Source organism: Nothobranchius furzeri, chromosome 11 (genome assembly GCF_043380555.1).
Source record: "Nothobranchius furzeri strain GRZ-AD chromosome 11, NfurGRZ-RIMD1, whole genome shotgun sequence".
In the NCBI taxonomy this organism is placed as follows: Eukaryota; Metazoa; Chordata; class Actinopteri; order Cyprinodontiformes; family Nothobranchiidae; genus Nothobranchius; species Nothobranchius furzeri.
This window is the reverse complement of record NC_091751.1, coordinates 67,765,165-67,785,162: the sequence shown is the minus strand read 5'-3', so window position 1 is coordinate 67,785,162 and position 19,998 is coordinate 67,765,165. Positions and strand designations below refer to the sequence as shown.

General features: G+C 44.5%; 1 protein-coding gene across 2 annotated transcripts in view; it reads right to left on the bottom strand.

Moving 5' to 3' along the window:
* Window positions 1-19,998, bottom strand: part of LOC107384397 (KN motif and ankyrin repeat domain-containing protein 4) — a 23,405-nt gene continuing 3,407 nt past the window's right edge. Inside the window, exons 2-9 of one of the 2 annotated variants that reach the window (XM_015957653.3) lie at window positions 12,799-14,280; window positions 9,837-9,912; window positions 8,313-8,558; window positions 8,113-8,197; window positions 5,354-5,573; window positions 5,141-5,283; window positions 3,717-3,917; window positions 1-605 (exon numbers count right to left, since the gene is read on the bottom strand). In XM_015957653.3, coding sequence (XP_015813139.1) covers window positions 492-605; window positions 3,717-3,917; window positions 5,141-5,283; window positions 5,354-5,573; window positions 8,113-8,197; window positions 8,313-8,558; window positions 9,837-9,912; window positions 12,799-14,280 — 2,567 coding nt within the window. In that variant the 3' untranslated portion in view covers window positions 1-491. The remainder of the gene's footprint in view (window positions 606-3,716; window positions 3,918-5,140; window positions 5,284-5,353; window positions 5,574-8,112; window positions 8,198-8,312; window positions 8,559-9,836; window positions 9,913-12,798; window positions 14,281-19,998) is intronic. The other variant, XM_015957654.3, reaches the window with a different exon arrangement.

The window sequence follows — 19,998 nt, the reverse complement described above, 5'->3', positions numbered from 1 at the left end:
CATCCTTTTTCTGCCTTATTTTATTCATTTTTCTGCCTTATTTTATTCAACATATTATGTGATATGTGTACAGATTCATATGAGAAACAGCAGTGACTGCCTTTCTTTTATTCACTGTGCTTGGCATGCAGATATTTTCAGTTGCTGCTTAATTTCTCCAAATTATTATAAATTTACCTGAAAATCATTAAAAGTTTTAAATATTTTTGACAACTGCAAACATAAAATATCATACAAACATTTATGAATAAATACAAATTCCATTGCATAGCTTGTGGAGCTCGGTAGCGACGTTAGTGTACAGAGATCCGCTACAACCTTTAAAGTAAAAGCAAATGAAATCAGAGTATTAATTTAAAAGTGCATCGACCAACAGTCGTCCAACCTCTGAGTCAGTGATCGATTCTCGTTTTAGTCTCGTCTGTCCGTCCGCTGGTCCAGCTCCCAGCGTGTTAAATCTGTCTCCTGAAGTGTGTGAGAAGACGACGACTCTACAGATGTTCTCCAGCGGTGACATGAGCTCGGGCTTTAGCGTGGGCCTGCAGAAGGGTGGCCGTGTCCATGTGGGAACCTTCCATTGCGATGGAGAGAGCGCTCCGACCCCGCTGGAAGGAAAAATCCTCATGTTACCTGGATAGGAATACTTGTGTGACTCTTTGTAAAAGTCCATATCTGTCATATGTGAGCCTCAGCAGCCTCATAGAGACAGAGAGTTCACATACATCATGTAGAAATCAATGGGGATTTTTTTTCTCACAAATTCAACATTTGAGCATTTTTCCTAAAACCTGTACACTTGTTTCTGTAGGAAAATTAAAGGGACTTTATGGAGTTTTGAATTTTTATGCTCGTGATTGCCCCCTCAGGCCAAAAGCGTAATGGCAGCTTCAATAGTAGGCTCGTGCACGAGGCGCGCATGCTGTACGTGCACACTCCTTAACGAAAATAACAGCTGAGACAGTCCCGTGTGTGTGTGTGCGTGTTTGTGTGTGTGTGTGTGTGTGTGTGTGTGTGTGTGTGTGTGTGTGTGTGTGTGTGTGTGTGATGCCTGGAGGACAGAGGACAAGAGAACGTGCAGCTAATTAATTAAATAATTTGGTTCTGTACCTTTCTCTTCAGCACAGCCGACAAAGGTTTATGATGGGTCAGTCCTCCTGCATGCTCAGATCATTCCCTTCCCTTGCTTGAAAAATTGTTCCAAAATGAAAGTTGAACCCACATCTTTTTTATCTGGGAATTCAATGCCGTTCGGCGAGTCTCAAATAAAAATTTGGGCATCTTACTGTAAAAAAAATATACCATTAATGTAAAAAAGAAACTCTAAATAAACTATGTTCACATCCAGAATCAAACCCAGGTTTTCTGCACAAGACTCTAACATCTTACTAGGTGAGCTAAAGCACCAGTGACATCTTTTGTATCTGTAACATTTATATCCTTGATGACAGCTGAAACAACGTCAAACCAAAGAACGGTTCGGAGTGAAAATGGCTATTTTGTTGCTAATTAGCAGGAAATATCTAGAAGAAAGTTCTACAGAAAGTAGCTAAGGGTCCTCAGAAATGTAGCTAGCTTTGTCACTAGGCGTTAGGAACAGCGACAAAGTGGCACTGCCTCTCTCTCTGCTGCTAAAGCTACGGATAGCAAATGCTACGGGCGATGCCTGAGCGTGAACGCACATGAAGCAGCCTGCTCGACCCGAGCATCTCTCTTTTTCTGTGATTTTACAGAAAAACAGGCAATCACAGTAAAAATGCCAGGGCTCATTCTACAGGACCAGGGCATTGCAGGAGAATGTATGAAGAAGACATTTAATATTTCTATACATGTTTTGGCTGTCAAACTTCCATAATGTCCCTTTAAATGTCAGCTTTGCTATTATTTTTAACACATATGCAGTGGTCTCTAATAGGAATGAATGCCTTGTAAGTCATTCTCTGGGGAAAATAAAGCTCTGGTGCATCTGTTTGAGGATGCACATGTCAGCTGGAGGAGAAAACAGCTTCAGACGGCGGGATTTGGAGTCTTATTTCCTGACATTTGGACATCTCTCAAAACAGCGTCACAAGTCTACCACTGACTCTGTTTAATCTGCAACATTGATGTTTTATCTCCACCAAAAACACAATCCTGACAGACTTCTGCTGTGTGGTGGAGATGCTAACGCTAACAGTTAGCTTCTACTAGCCAAGACGTTCTCTGATATTTCCTGGACGCTAAACTATCAACCTTCATTGTCGTGAGTCCAGATGGCTTTTCTAATCCAACAGTTTCATCATCTATTTTCTATCAGACCTAATGCAGGAGATTGGTGTAGGAGACTATTTTCATGTTCAGCCAGCATGAAAAACTCAGAATGACGATCATTCAAACAAATAACAGGTAAAAATGGTTTCTCAGCTAACCTGCTCTTTAAAGAGCAAGTCACCCCCTACCAGAGTTTTACTCCACTCCCACTTCCTGTTTGAAAAATGCAAAAAATGCTGTGGCCTGGCAGACCGAGAGGGCGGAACCTCTAACAAATACACACACACACACACAGGCTCACAACAACATTGTGACATCATATGGTACCAGTCTTTAAAGAGCAAGTCACTCCAAATCAACATTTTTTTGCTGACAAACTATATATATGAGTGTCTGATCATGCTGTAGGCTAATGTAGTCAACAATTCGGCATTTTAGTTCTTCTTAGTTAAAATTTAAATATTCTGCCTAAAACTGTCAGTGTTGCACCGTCGTCAGGTAAAAACTGCACTGCATTTGAATTTAAATCTGCCATCGCTGTTGGCTAAGAGGTACACTATGATGTTAGATGGTACATTATGATGTCACAATGTCGTGAGTGTGTGTATTTGTTAGTGACTCCGCCCTCTCGGTCTGCTAGGCAACAGCATTTGTTGCATTTTTCAAACAGGAAGTGGGAGTGGAGTAATACTCTGGTAGGGGGTGACTTGCTCTTTAGGAACTTCCTGCATGACTTCATTCATGGAGGACCTGGGGAGTGGATGATGCTGGTGATATTTAAAGCAGCTTTCCGGAGTTTTCCCCTTTCGGAAATTATGCATGATTTTTCAGAAATCCGTAAAAGTGATGATCTTATCATCTACTGTGATATAATGAGAGCAATACGTCTAATTATTATTATTATTTTTTTTTTTTTTGCTAAGCACGCCCCCTGCCCTGCAGAGCTCTGTGCAATAGGAAACTGAACGCCAACCAGAACTAACCAATAGCGTTAGATTACGGCTTACGTGCTTCAAATTTAAGGAATACCTCAGCTGAGGCAGAGTTGATGAACTTTTCACGGACAAGAAAGTCTCTAAAATATAAATATATGAGAACACGACATGACATGAGAATAATACTCGTAAAACAACGTGTTCTAGCTGTTTGTCGGCCACAGGAGCACATCAGAAACATGAAGTCGCCATCTTAAAAAAACTGCGAGAGACTGTTTGTGTGATATGCTTGTCAGCCACTAGATGGTGCCATCGGATAAGAGAAATACTCCGGAAAGCGACTTTAAGCTTGTAAATATCAACAGAATTCAACACAGTTCCATTCCAACCATAGCTGCTGTCTAATAAAATAAAATATGAGGATGTTTAGACGCATTCTAGCAAAGGGATGTGAATTCCTGTGTGTCAGCAGCTTCAGACAAATGCTCCCTGTCTCACAGGATTCTACGTGGAGCTTCGGTTCTGTGGTGTTACCTTGTCTGTGAGCCTCAGATCACACTGGCTCCTCTCCAGCAGCAGTCTGGCGATGTGGGTGTGTCCTCGCTCAGAGGCGAACATGAGCGCCGTTTTACCCTGGTTGTCCTGGATGTTAGCGTCAGCCCCACGGCTCAACAGCAGTCGGACCATGACGACTCGACCGTGTCTCACTGCCAAGTGCAGGGCTGCCTGGCCTGTCTGTGGTGTGACACACACACACACACACACACACACACACACACACAGTGTGTGAGTGAGAAACAGACCAGTTCTTTCCAGATTGATAACAAATGAGATATGTGCTCTCTGATTTCAGATCTCAAAGATCGTTTGGTTCATGTGAATTTAGTTTGGTCAGACGTCACACTGTGGTCACTTCTAACAGGAAGTGTGGATGAAATACGTCTCCACGCATGCCCTACGGTTTTGGGCTGTAAGTTGCACTAAACTGCCACACTAATGATTACACATGTCTACAGCACCATTAGTCACTCATCTAAACATGTTATCAGTAAAAAATTTACTTTAGTATTACTTGCTCTTCAGGCTAACTGCTGCCAACTTATTGGATAAGCAGAAATCTCATTTCCTCCAACCTGAGGTTGTTCATAGAGCTGTCCACAACAAGATGTCTATTTTTTATTTATTTTCCAACAAGGATGTTGTAATCAGGAGGTTTCTGGTCTCAGTGTTAGCTGACTGTCAGACAACATCCAATAAATACATTAAAGTTCTCATAATCAATGTTCAGGAGGATCACGGTGTAGGGAGACAGATCCCAACGTGTGTCTCCTTATTCCTGCTAGGTCTTAGTATCACCTGTTTGTTTTATAAACACAGTTTTACACTAAAGTTGTTGCTTGTGAACACTAATAATCCCTGAATGGTAACACAGCTTGTTCCCATTGCCTTGTGGAACAGGAGTCACACACACACACACACACACACACACAACCAGGATCTATGAACACCAGCTGGTGACTAGAGGGTTAAAAAGGTGACTGAAGGAGTTCCAGGTGGGGTTGTGACCTGCTTTAACTCAGCATGGAACAACATCTGAATGTTTCATCTTTGTTTGTTTATCTCTCTCTCTCTCTCTCTCTCTCTCTCTACCCCCCACCCCCACCCCCCACCCCCCCTCTGAAGGTCTAGAAGCAGACTCTTGTTCATCATTGATTGTTTATTTTTGTCAACCCCCAACACCACCTCTTCCTTCTCTCTCCCCCTTTTCTCTTAAAGTTACGTCTCCGTTGGAATTTCAAACAACAGAAAATATTCCTAATAAAGTTTTGGTATCAGGAGTGGTACTAGAGCAGAAGCTATAATGCTCCACCTGAGAGAGTAAAACTGCAAGGCTTCGGCATTCAGACATCAATTAAGCCAGACAAGACACGGGGAAAAAAGAACACTCTGGCCTCCACCTGCTTGGAGCAAATGTTGACGTTTCCCAGCTCCATCAGTTTGCGTACGACCTCCATCCCAGCAGGTCCCTCAGGAGCTGTTAGCGAGGCTAGCATCACTGCTGTGTAGCCGGCGTTGTTCTGAATGTTCACATCAGTCACACCTGTGGTTCAGAGACGATGGTGAACAATCAGCTCTACAGCCGTCCGCAGCTGTTGTTAGCATACCGCTACCTGTGTCCAGCAACAGGCTGACGATGCTGTAGTTGCAGTGGGACACGCTGTAGTGCAGCACCGTGTTGCCGTTGTCGTCTGCAAGGTTTACGAGAAAGGCCAGCAATGGCGGAGTCGTCCTCCTCACATCCTTCAGGAACTCAGACACCCTGCAGGCCTCAGAGTTCTCCTCCGCTGCAGCGCTGAACCAGAACTCAAACACTGTGACCAGAGCTTTCCTCTGTACAGTAAAAACAAACCCAAGATCGTCTCATATCCAAAGTTAAATACCATTCCATTAGTGAGTTAGGTGCCCTAAAACAAAAACTACTACTGCTTGTTGGCTGCAGGCTCCATAGCTCATTAGGGAAGCTAGTTTCTGCTTGTTGAACGAATTACATCAGAAAGTTTAAAGAGTTCATCCATTAACACAGCAGGTATTAAAGTGCAAGTGAGCAAATTCAAAAGGAGATGTTTTATGAAAATTCCAGTTTTAGGGTGTTGTTTGAGATCAGGTCAGTCTCACGCTGCAAGAATCACTTTTATCTGACTGACTAGCTAGAGATGCAAGATCATAAGAAAATGTACACGTCCCAGTAAAAGACCTTTCTAAAAGGCCAGGTCCCATAACGGTTATGCACCATGCGTCGGGTGCCAACCCTTCCCAAAGTTGTTTTCCTACTATTTTCTGTCTCATGAAGGCTGAACTGAAGATTTAGAGACATGACAAATACACCGCCCGGCCAAAAAAAGTCACCACCCAGAAATTATGAAGGTCACACACTCTAGCTTTGCACACATTTGCTGTGGCGTGGTTTTGATAAGCTTCTGCAATGTTACAATTTTTATTTCCATCAATCTGGACTCAGACCAGTTTTAATCAAGCGTTGGACAGTTCCAAAACCCAGTTTTAGTCGTTTCTGCATCTCCTTAGATGTTTTCTCTGCTTGATGCATGCCAAATGATCTGACCCTTCTCACACAGACATCTTTTCCACGACCACCAGATGTGTCTTTCCGCAAGGTTGTTTAAGTAAGGAGAAGCAGCTCATTGCGCCAGTTGGGGTCAGGGGCGTGTCCAGGGAGTGGCCTGGGGTAGCACATGTTTACCCTTGGAATCTGATTGGCCACCCCAGGCACCACTAGGGTTGTCACGGTAACCGGTGTAGCGGTAAACCCCGGTAAAAAAGTTGACAATAATAATAACCGTCTTGTTTTTAAAAAAAAATATTATCTCAATGGATTATCGTGGCTGCGGTGTAGGCGCGGTGACCCTTACCAGCCACCGTATCATCTGCTGAAGTTGCAGGCGGCACATGCGCACTTTGTTGTTTACAACCAAAACTTTCTTTAAGCTAAAACTGAAATAATGGCCAAAGGAGGAGACGGCAGCACTCAGGACATTTATTATCCCTCAAAGAAGACAAAGTGGGAAGTACGGGCATTTTTTGGTTATTTGAAGAATGCCGAGGGACAGTTGATAGAAGACGGCTATCCTGTTTGCAGCACGTGCAGAAAAAGAGTCTGTGAAAGGCAGCAACGCTTCAGATCTCATGACACATCTGCGTGACCATCACCCACAACTCTACAGTCAACGCAAGGCAAGCTAACGTTAGCGTTTTAGCTAAAATGCGTGATCCGAGGATTTGGGTTGAGGGAGAACGCAACGAGTCGCTATATAAAGCAGCCGCAGCGCCGCTACCTGCATATAAACCGTGTCGCGGACACCCCCATGTTGAAATGACGCTATGCATTACGGGGCTCCCAGGGGCCGATAAGAGCTGGTCTCTCTCCGAGAATAATTATGAATTTAACAACGATTACTGCCTGATGACATTTTCCCACATCTGCAAAGCTCACTGGAAGGACACAAACCGAGGACAATATTTTCCTGATATAGGGTTTATTACTCAAGTAAGGGTAAATAAGTATCTGATTAGAAGGCTACTTGAGTACTGAGTATCACCTGATCTAATATTTTTAAAATGATGACATCAAACAGACAAAAAATAAGAAGTTATGGGCAAATATTGGTATTTTAAAGACTAAAGGGAAAAAATGTAAACAAATAAACAACATCATTACAAAATAACACATTTTAGGCTAAATTTAGACGCAAACTGAGGACAATATTTTCCTGATATACAGGGTTTATTTAGTTGTGTGAAAATGTAGCTCGTTTAAAAAAAATACTGCGATAATACAGAAAACCGTGGTAATTTTGGTCACAATAACCGTGAGGTTAAATTTTCACACCGTGACAACCCTAGGCGCCACCACACTAATTTACCTTTAAATAGGCTTTTCATTGTCCAAAAAAGGCTTGGGGGTAAAACAAAAATAGCATAACCATTGGTGCCACCCATGCACAAAGTTGTGCCTCACCTGGGCCACCCCATTTTAAAAGATCTGGGCACGCCACTGGTTGGGGTTAAATGACGTGTTACAGCTGAAAGATCCTCCCCTCCCATGCAGTAATTGTCCAATAGGACCTTGTATGTATCTCTCAACACGCCAAATCCTGACTCGGCACATGAGAGGGCAGTCCTACAACTCACAGGAAGAAACTACAAATCCTCACAGTGGTTTTGAGTCGGCCCAGGGAGAGAAAGTCGTGCATGAAACGTTCACCTCACAGCGAGAAACATGGTGGAGGTCACCATCAGCCTCCACCTGTAAGGGGAGCTTTCAGACTCCATCTCTGGGATTTAGGAAACATTTTCTGCCCGACCTGTTTGTAATCCATCAGGAATGTCAGCTTTTATTAGAATAAATGCTTACCATGTCGTCGTTTGGGTTGGTCATGTTGTCTACATGATCTTTGAGGAAAAGACAAGCAGACATGACATCTGCACTAACTGTGTCACTGGAAGAATAAAGAAAGAGCACAAAAGTGTGAGAGCATCACACACACACAGATCAAACAGAAATATATTTTATGACATAGCTCTAATATCCTGTATTTATCTGTGTTTCCTCACCTGCTCCTGGCTCCTGAGTTTATCTCCATCTGTTCACCTGGAGCGTTCGTTTTGGCCGTTTTCTCTGGAGTCGTGTCCTCCAGCAGCGCTCTGCCTCCATCAGTCTGTCCTGATATCGTTCCCACTGGCGTCAGATGTCCCTCTGGGCCGGTTGGCCTCTCTGCTTCAGTCACTCGGTTTGCAGGGTCTGCACCTACCTGCGCTGCAGCCACCCTCCCAGCCTGGCCCCGATTCAGCAGGTTTCCACTTGCAGAAGGAAATAAAATAAATAGAAAGATTATCCATCTGAGTGTTGGTGAAGTTGAAGAAACAGTTCCTAAACTTTTAGGATGTTGCCAAGTTACAGGAACTAGACCCAGATTTGTGTGAGAGAACTCAGAAACATCATTTAAAAGGTTTAAGTCTCGTTCCGGAGTACTTCTCTTATCCGATGGCACCATCTAGTGGCTGATAAGCATATCACACAAATACTTTCTCCTTTCGTTTTTTAAGATGGCGACTTCACATTTCTTGTTTATAGATGTGCTTCTGTAGTCGACAAACAGCTAAAACATGTTTTACAAGTGTTAGTCTGTTACGTCCCTCAGCTCGCCAGGAGTGATGTGGTGGAGGGAGTAAGAGATGCGGTGTGTAGGTAAATAATAAACAGAGTAATTTGTGTCTCAAACAAAGGATTTTTATTAACACAAATAGCCTACAAAAGGGAAAAGGGTTAAACATAAAGCACCAAGCCAAAAGAGCTGAGAGGAGAAAATATGTTTAGCTAAAATATTCAATATATGTACACAAAACACTAAACTCAATATATTTACAATTACTAAACAAGAGACGTCCTGTTAAGCGGAGACGCTCAGGGGAGATCCAAAAGGGGGAGTCAAAGGCCAGTCCAAAGTCAAATTATCCGAAATCCTAATTATCCAGAGTCTAAGCCACGAATTTACCAAATTACCACGAAGCAACCCCCCCACCCCCCTGCCGGCCCCGCCGCCACAGCTGGAAAAATTCCTAGGGGAAACACTGACTATACGATATAACGATATAGTGAGCCAAAAACTGCATGATTCTTCTTCTCACTCTTTTGACCTGAGAGACCAGAAGAGTCATGTATTTAAAGTTCATACAGTCTCCAACCCCATCAGTCAGGCTTCCTTAGAGTTTGGATTCTTTAGTCGACAGCTGAGGAGGCAGGAGGGGAATCAAAATGCTTTTCCCTGTCAGAACCACACCGACAGCTTAACCCTCCCACTGTCCTAATGGGTGTGACCCCGCGAGGAAAGTTGACCATTGAGCAGGGTTGATGGTTTATCCCTTGAGGTCCATGTGGCAGGGGTGAGGTGGTGCTCACTCCTCACCCCTGCCACATGGACCCAAAGGATGAACCATCAACCCTGCTCATTGATGAACTTTCCTCGTGGGGTCACACCCATTAGGACAGTGGGAGGGTTAAAGAGCCTCATTCTCAGTCAAGTATCCAGTAATCCTATCTGTTAGAGCAGCTGACGTCAGAGCGAGGTGTCTACTAACCCTTCATTTGCAGCTTTTGAGTGCAGGCTCTTTGACTTTTGGCCACTTGCATCCATCTTCAGGGTGGATTTAGAGGCTGAACAGGAGAAAAACACACGAGATGTAATGGAAAAGCAAAAAATAAATAAATAAAAAGCTGCTGGTAAGATATACGCATGAAACAGTTTTGCCTTATTTAGATATTTTCTGTTAATTTTTAACTGAGTTCATCAGCAGCTACACCAAGATCTGACCACTAAGGGAGCTCTTCAGTAGAAGCTGTCTGACAAGATAAATGGCTAAAAGATCTCAAAATGCAACACATCAGGCCTGTTCAAGAAGAATCCAGAGCATCTAATCCCATCTGCACTTCGTCTGAGTGTGGTGTTGATCACACTAAAAGTGCACCACTGCAGCAAGGACGGGGTTCTGACAGAACTCGTTCCTGCTGGAACAAGCCAACAAGAGGGGCTGACTTCTGTTTTATATGCAACAATATTTCCTAAAACCCTCTCAGGCTCAAAATAAGTTTTGATAAAAGGACAAACAACTAAGTCCTTCATGAAACAAGTGTGTGGAGTAACCAGGTAGGCAGGTTTTACTGTTGCACATCTGCTACGCCTGCCTCCAGAGGGTTAAAGGCCTTTACTACAGTTTTTTACTAAATGTTCCCCTTAGTAATGGATTATTTTAGCAACCTTAGTGCCACTTTTATCGCTACTCTCACTCCTTTTGGCCATTTTAGGTTCCACTTGACAATTTCTTCCTTATGTTTTATTTTTCTCCCACAGAGATTGTTCCACGGCTTCACAGGTCACCGCTACAGCAGCACGATGCCACTGGAAGGAAATAAAACACGATTTCAGTGCCCATGTCACACACCCCAGGTAACGGGTTTCCATCCGGGTTGTCATGGTTACCAGAGAAATGCTGCAAATAAGCAGGTTTATGTGTATGCACAATATTCACAGTGTAGTTAGCTTGTAGCCTGGCAAGCCAGACTAAATAAATGTATTCTTTAGTATGGCAACGCTCCATTGACGGCTCTCGGTTGTGGGGCGGGTTCTACCGTTGTCTTTCAAATGATCTCCGCATTCCACTGGACAATGAATGTGACATACTCTTGTTTCACTCTGTTGCATCATCCCACCCACCAGGCATATAGAGTGCCCTGATTGGCCCACAAAGCGGATAAAGCGCTGTGATTTGTTCACTAAGCAGATAGAGCACTATGATTGGCCCACCATTATGGACCAATCACAGCTCTTTATGTGTTTGAAACCCCTCTAGAGAGCTGTGATTGGCCAGCCAGAGTCCTGGTAGGAGCTGCTGAGGTTCCAATGGAGCATGCCTAGACCAAACTTTGCAAAGCAAGAATTTGGTCTAGTTCACTAGGCTAGTTAGCTTGTCCATTTATGGTAGAAGGTGTGTGGGAGGTGGAGTGTGACCCACAAACACCTGAGCACATTTCTAGGACAGGTGTGATGGTAACATTTTACAATAATAGACCCAAAATTGTGCTTTATTACTAGGTAACGACTTAGGAGGTAATGAGTAATAAACCAGGTACTAATGGGTGGTTAACCAGTACTTACTGGTTAAAAACACCCACCCGTCACATTCAGGGACTGACTAAAGGGAAGTTATCTAAGGAACGGAGGAGGAGCGAGTCATCACCTACATCTCCTACTACTTTGCGCCCCCTAAAGTTAAGTAATGCCTTTTCCCAAGTACCTATTGAGGAACGAATCATTACTTACTCAGTACTTAACCATTAACATCTTTTTTTATTATCCATTGTTGAAAAATAACTGATTTCTTAAAAATAATATTGAAAAAATTAATCAACCATTTTTAATAGTTAGCATTCGCTAATTAGTGTTTTAGCTAACACAGCAAACTATGAAGGTTGTTCATCATTCCGGTCTGGAAATGAGGAACAATGAAGTGCTAATGGACTAAATACAGCTTTGGATTTAAAATGTTGCCTTTCGATTTGAGTTCTCCTTCTATTGGGAACATTTATGTCGGCCTATAAAAGACAAGAGGTGCATGACTACCCCCTACCATCGACATACATATAGCCCCCTACTGACCAGGAGTGGGCACCAGCACTTCTCTCCCACCACCCACCCTAAACCCTCCTAAACATCTTGCCGCAATAGAAGGAACTCGTCAGCTGGCATAAACCACATAAATGGTCCTCTTGGACGTTTGCTTCCTGACAGGAATACCGTAAAAAAGTTTTTAACAAATGGAAATAAAACTAAAGCTCTAGTGTTAGCTGCAGGTGCATGTGAGTGTGTGAGTGTGTGAATGGAAGTCAAAGGAGGGTCCTCACTATGATAGAAAGACAGACATGTGTGTGTGTGTGCGTGTGAGTGCGTGCATGCGCGTGTGTGTGCATGCGTGTGTGTGTGCATGCATGCGTGCGTGCGCATTTGCGTGCATGCGTGTATGTGTATGCGTGTTTGTGTGCGTGCGTGTGTGTGCGTGCATGCGTGTGTGTGCATGCGTGCGTGTTTGCGTGTGTGTGCGTGCGTGCATGCGTGTGTGTGTATGCGTGTTTGTGTGCGTGCGTGCATGCGTGTATGTGTATGCGTGTTTGTGTGTGTGCGTGTGTGTGCGTGCATGCGTGTGTGTGCATGCATGCGTGCGTGCGCATTTGCGTGCATGCGTGTATGTGTATGCGTGTTTGTGTGCGTGCGTGTGTGTGCGTGCATGTGTGTGTGTGTGTGCGTGAGTGAGTGCGTGCATGCGTGTGTGTGCATGCGTGCGTGTTTGCGTGTGTGTGCGTGCGTGCATGCGTGTGTGTGTGCGTGCGTGCGCATTTGCGTGCATGCGTGTATGTGTGTGAGTGTTTGTGTGCATGCGTGTGTGTGTGTGCGTGAGTGAGTGCGTGCATGCGTGTGTGTGCATGCGTGCGTGCATGCGTGTGTGTGTGTGTGTGTGTGTGTGTGTGTGTGTGTGTGTGTTACACCACCTCCTTGCTGACTCTTTTCTCCATCACTGCCTCCGCCCGGTCTGTACTCACACATGAGGATGTTCAGCAGTTCCGTCATCTCCTGCTGCAGGGAGTTGATTTTGGGATCTGGGTGTTTTAGAGGTCTGCTCTTTGCTCCTGGCTCTCCACACACACAGTCCCACTGCTGATCCAGGAGACTCTTGATCCTCCTGATGTGATGAACGATTTCCGGTGGTTCTGCACCCTCAGCTGGGGCTTCAGCAGGTTCCACCCTTTTAGTAGAAGTTACAGAATCCCGTTTTAGATGTCTTTCACCATTTGTTACAGTTGTTGTACATATGAAGGAGGAGGCTTTATTGTGATCAGGTCGGACAGACTTCACCCCAGTCTCATCTCCGTCCTGGTCTACCGTCACCCTCTCAGCTCGGACCCACACCCCAGGATTCCTAATGAGGTGCTCTATCTTATCATCTTTCCTCCTGCTCTCTTCCTGCTGCTCCCTCAACATCCCCAGAACCCTCTGGAGGTCCAGCTCAGTCTCCTGGAGCTTCTGGTCCAATGCAGCTACTTTAGCCTGCAGGGACGTCACAGTCAGCAGCTCATCCAGATCCGTGCTGGTCTTCCATTCATGCGAGCAGCTTGAATCATTCCGACGGATACTGTGATTTCTAGGAAGCCTTTCATCTTGACTTTTCCGCTGGATGCCCACTTTGCTGCAGGGAGAGGAAAGGCAAGGCTCCGTAGTTCCATTCATCTTGGATGGAGGGGCGTATGGATCCAGACCCAGACGAAGCCTTTCTCTTTCCTCCTGGAGGATGCAAATCTGAGCCCTGAGCTCAGGAATGACCCTCACTTGCATCTCAAGCTCTGCCACACATTCAAGGGCTTCAGTCAGGCGCCTCAGCAGCCCTGAACTGTCCTGTGGGTGAGGGCTGCCTGGAGGGTCAAAAACGTCCTCACATGAGGTGTTTCTTCCTCCCAGACGATCCCTAGAACTGCGGAGGCTGCTTTGGTCATCTGTGGACTCTGATTCTTGCCGTAGTAGCACTGTTAGTGGCAAACTGGAGGCCCGGAGGAGATGAGGCCTGATGTGCTCTCCGAAAGGCTGCTCATCAAACTCCTTGATTCTCGCCTCCATTTCGGACAGAGACTGGAGGCCAGTGGGAGACAGGGGTGTCCTGCGATTGTAGGCCCAAGACTCATAGCCATGATGATGATGGATGTCCAATGGTTGAGATCGGGGGCCAAGAGCTCCTGTAGACCCCCAGGGGCTTGGGCGGTAGCCGCCTCCTGAGGGGTTGAACTGTCTGGGCAGAGTGCTGGCCCGAGGTCCCTTACTTCTGCGCTGAACAGGAACTCTTTTGATGGTGTTTCCTTTCTCGATGTCATCCACATATTTCAGGAAATCCAGATCGATCTGGAAACCATACGGGGTCTCCACCGAGTACAGGGGCTTCCCCTTCACTCCATTCTCGGCCATTTTGTGACGTGAGATATAAGCTGTGAACAGAAATTACAAATAAGTATTTAGTCGCTCTTTCCTTTTCCTGGTACACCTCCTGTTTCTCCTGTTTTCTTTGTTTTTGTAAACGCTGCCTCCGGGGACAGTCTTTATTGCTTGTCATCGCTTCATGGATCTACCTCCTAAACATAAGGACGGCGTTACAAACAACGGATTGAATCGTTTTTCTGTCATTATCAAAATATAATTGAAATTATCTGGTAAAATAATGTCTTCCTATAGGTGAGTGTTTCTGGTCCTCCAGCTCCACTTGTGGGCCATTCCCATCTGTACCGGGTCGGCCCAGGCCGGGTAGCCCCAGTCAGCCCCAGCCTGGCCCGGTTGATTCCACACATCCTTGCCTTAAGCCCATGTGGGCTGATTCTACCCACCAATCAGAGGCTTGCTCTAATGGAAGGTGTGAGTTTGCTGTCAGCAGTGGGTGTGTTGGCCCTGGTCGGCCTGAAGCAGACCCCCTCGAGAAGAGGGCTGAGAATGAGCCTTGGTTGGCCCGGAAAAATACCAGGCCACCCAGATATGTAAACAACCTACGCTACCCGGCCCGGGCCGACCCGGTACAGATGGGAATGGCCCATTGGTTACCCTTAGATGAAAATCTAGACGGGATCCTAAATGGTTCTTTCAAGTCAGACAAAAAGACAAAAAAATCTTTTAATTGGAGGATTCTGACAAAAGTCAAATCTGACCTCAAACCAGAGTCGTGTCCAGGACTTTTAAAATGGGGTGGCCCTTGTGAGGCACTTGTTTATGCATGGGTGGCACCAATGGCCATGCTTATTTATTTATGTACACAAATCGTTTATTTATTTACTTTATAGTGAATTTTGGAGTTTCAGATTGCACAATCACTATTTTTTTCTATTCATCTTCTAGTTTTGTGGTGGTTAGCAAGTCACTTCTTGTTGCTTTATTGCCACCAACTGGAGTTGAGTGGGACTCTAAATACTATGTATGTGAATATGAAAAAATAATAAATAATATTAATACTACAGAAATGTTCTGTGGGCCTGGGCTAGAAGACAATGTTAAAGGTGCATGCTACCACACTATTTTTAGAGTTTACAACCCAAGCCTTTTGTCGACAGTGTAAAGTCAATTTAAACTGGAACTTAGTAGGGTGGCACCTGGGGTGGCCAATCAGATTCTAAGGGTGGCATGTGCTACCCCAGGCCACTCCCTGGACACGCCCCTGCCTCAAACCCATGTAGAACAGCCAATTTCTAACACAGGTTTCTGTGATGTGTCATGTAGACCGGAGCAACATCTCCTATCTTCTCCCTCAAACGCCCCGCTGTTGAATGAACTCATAAGGCTGCCGGTGAAAACATCCGAGCTATGCCGGAAAGCTGCTGCGTCGCTGCCATGATTTAGTTTGCTGTGAATTTCAATAGAAGATGGAAACCAGATTTAAAAAAAACAGCAGCTTCTAGAGAAATGCATTCTGGGAATCCATCGCATGTCTGCATGTGCAACAAGGTGGGGTTGCTCGCTTCATCTGATGAATGCTTGTCCGAAAGTTTTTCTATAAAACGCCAGAGGCTGAGTCGACAGGCTTTAACAGCTTTAAATCAACACTCTGTCTGTCTGTGTGTGTGTGTGTGTGTGTGTGTGTGTGTGTGTGTGTGTGTGTGTGTATTCTGAGAAATATCAAACAATTTGGCTTATGAACTTATATTTACATAGATATCCACGGATATTTATAAAATCGATAGAAGTTCATACACCAACTGGCTTGGTCTATATTTAATCCAAAGATTAATATTGTCACGATGTGGGCAGGAGGAAGTTTAGGACCCAAGATGCAGGAAATCAGATGAACGAGGCGGGAGAAGAAGAAGAAAATATCATTTCTATAGCGCCTCTCAAGATAAAAATCACGAGGCGCTTCACAAAAACAAAAAATATAAAAATTGTAAAAATATAAAAAAGCATTTCGAAAATGTTTAAAATATATTTAAAATGAGCAAGAATAAGCTGTTGCGATTTAAAAGAAAAAATGTTAAGAAAGAGAGAGAGTGAATAGGAAAGAGGGAAATCAGTGGATCCTGAGGAAGGTGGAGTAAGTGGCGAGAGCAGAAGGGAGCAGAAGGGAGGTGGAAGATGAAATAAAAGTCCTTTATTAGGAGTAATCCGAGACGGCAGGGAGCCAAAAACCAAAAATCCAAATGAAAACACCAGAGATCCAAAAGAACACTAGAGAACTAGAGACACTAGAAGCTAGAGAGCAACGAGAAACGAGACTGACACGAACAATGGACCGACAAAATACTGAGACACAGACAGGGTTATATACACAGGGGAGGATGAGAGGGAGATGGGCTGCAGGTGTGTGGGGAGAAAGAGATCAGGTGAACTCAATTACTAATCAGGGAGGAAACAAACATGACCTAAGAATAAAACCTACAGACAAGAAGAGCAGGAACATAACTAATAATCTAAGGGGGAGGGGGGGGGGGGACCTCAAACCCCGATGGAAAAAACACTAGAGAGGCTAAATAATATCAACAGCTGTAGCTAAATGAAAATGACCTGAGAGAAAAACCTAAAGACCAGAAGGGCAGAAAACATAACTAAGGCCTAGTCCACACGTAGCCGGGTTTTTTTTAAACGAATATCCGCCCCTCCAAAAACTTGCATCCACACCACCTCGTTTTTAAAAAGAAACTCTGTCCACACGTACCCGGATAAATACGTTGTTAAGGACATGCCAGACCTGTAGGCGGCAGTACTTCCCCCGTTCTTAACCTCGTCCTTCGTCTGTGGTCTTCCGCAAGGAGCAGTAATTCCGCTTGCAAAAACAAACAAGCAAAAAGCGCTTGGACAATTGATAAAGCGAGCGCAGCTGTCGGCTAGCGTAAACACAGGTCGCACACGTGATGTCAGCAATTTTTTGTCGTGGAAAGTGACGATAATAATTCATTTCAGTAATTAAATACATTTATAATGAACCTTGATGATTATTTATGAACCTTGTAATAAACAGTGAAAAGAGTTTATTAAAAATTATTCTTTTAAATCTTGAAGTGTCCTTCATCTTGTGGATGGAACAGCAGTCAGATTAAAGATGGTTTACAGCAGACTTCGTGTCCCCTGTGATGGATAATCTATGAATAGAAGTACAGCCAGGACAGCTCGACCCAGCTGGGGAAGTGTGACCTTTGGGTCACAAATGAGGCCATTCATGTCACTACACTTGTTTTATAGAACTTTCTGTTCTTTTCTCACATTTTTAGACTCATACTTCTGTTTAACTTAGTTTTTCTGCATGGTGTGCAGCAGCAGCCTCATTTGACCTTGACCTATTTCTAGCAGCCGGGCGTTCGGCGAACAGCTTGAAACGTTTGACTTGAAGGAACATCTCTAGTTTTTGGTCCACGCACCAAAAGGTTTCCTAAATGCAAACTCGAGTGTTTTCCACCTTCTACTGTTTTTCCTGCGTTCCAAATGCTTCATTTCTTCCATTCACCAGGCAGCTGTTCTTAGCAGGGGCAGGCCCTGATCATGGCGTGATTACAGTCCTGCTGTCCACAACGAGAGCCTAAAATAGCTACTTTGGGCCTCTGGTTCTGGCCAGCAGTGAAAAAAAAAGACTCGTACTGACACGAACACAGCCAGCCATTGTTCTGGCTCCTGTAGGCTCTGCATCATCCCTCTAACTCGTTTTACTTCCTCTCACTTCCTGCTCCTGTCTGCTAAAGTGTCTGACTACACCGTAGCGAAACGCCATCTTTTATTTATTGTTTTCGTTTTGTAAACTCTCTCTTCCACCCTTCGCTGCGATGCTCCCTCCCTCTCTTGACCACCGGCCTCTGTGGGAGCTTGCTGTCATCTGGAGGCACCACAGTCGCCAAGCCACAGCCCCAAACAATTTCAGCTATGCAGAGAAAACAGACAAACACCCCCGAATGGCCGTGCCAGGAATTTCAACCTTTGACGTTCACACACCCTCGGATGACCAACAGTAAACAGCAACAGATCCACTAATTAAAGGTAGTGATGTGCACGTCTCACAAACACCAAGGTTAGCTTGTGCAACAGGGGCTGAGGACCAGTGTTGGGCAAGTTACTTCAAAACTGTAATGCATTATTTATTACTTGTTACCCTCATTTTAAAGTAATTCATTACATTACAATATTACTGATTTTAAAATGTAAGGCATTACACTACTTTTGAATTACTTCAAGTTACTTTCACCAGTACAACTTCAATATGAATCTGGTAATGTGACGCTCAGTGAGCTCATGACATGTATGTGGAAGGTGATGTGGTGTCTGAGCTAGGGTTGCTGTTAAAAACAGTCAGATATAATAACAGTGCTTTAAAATGATTGTTTACTAAATAAAAGCAACAACAATCTGTACTCTCAGCACGCTGCCATCTTATATTAACTGAGCAGGGAGTGAGGTGGTGGGGGCTCCAAGCCTATATTTGCCTTGGTCCCCAAATGCCTTGATACGGCCCTGGATGTGGGACTGACTTCTGGGGTGATCTGATTCCACCACATGTATAAATATTAAATGCTTATATATTATTGCTTTTCACTGGTAAACATGTGTACTGGGGATAAATCTACCTACTTTTTTCTTTTTTTCTTGATTTTATTTGAATAATTTCCGGCCCTTTCTCTCTCTAACCTTCCTGCATGCTGCATGTTTTCTCCGTCTTCCAGAAAAACTGTTTCCTAGACTTCCTACTTTCTAACGATCAGCCAAAGGGATCTTCACATGCGCGGCGCTCCAGCAGCAATGAGTTGAAATCACCGGGGCACAGATTATGAACTCAGCTGAGGCAAAGCACGTCAGAAAAGCACAAAATACCAGAGAACATGCGCTGATATGAACGATCGCAAGTGAATTATTTTGGTTTAGTGGAGCGATTTTGTGAATGTTCCAGCGGCCGCGTGCAGGACGCAGCTGAGCCATTGCCGCTGCGTCCTCTCTGCCCGCAAAGCTGAGTCCATAAATGACGTCATATATGCAGATACTGGATCTTTCTTCGGGTTTCCCGCAATTTCAATTTTTAAGGAACACATCTTGATTCTGGGTTTAAAAATGCATTGTAATCACCGCGTTACTGACACTTGTACCGAGTAAATATTACCATTTTCTTTCCCTGTAATGCCTTACATTACCACATTACAGCAAAAAGCAATGCATTACAGTAATTAATTACTTTTGTACCACATTACTCCCAACACTGCTGAGGACAGACACGTCTGGGAAACTGTAGGTTTTATTTTTGACACCGGCTCATCTCGGGGAAGGCGTTCGAACTAGACTGGCTAAGTAGCAAGTTAGAATTCAACCTCGTAAACAACGAGGCAAATAATTCACACCTCAGTTACCTACCCACGTCTGCAGACCTCTCTGTCTGCTGCCAGCTCCTCGGTAAAGTAGGTAGCTAATGATTGTCTTTAACTTTGTCAGGAACCACCGATTTACTCATTTGTCTATGTTATTGAAATGGACGCTTTAGGACAGAGAACAATCCTCCAGCATCTGACCCTGAGACTGTCAAAATGACCCAAAAAAGATGTTCTGGCAGAAATAGATGTCCAGTCAGTGGTCACCTCAGCATGCATCAGTCATTCTCAGTCCAAACGGAGGACTGGGCAGACTGTGGGTGCTTTGGGACGGGGACGGGCTGTCCCTTCCCTGTCCTCCCACACCGTAGTCAGTCCATGGTTTCTGCCTGG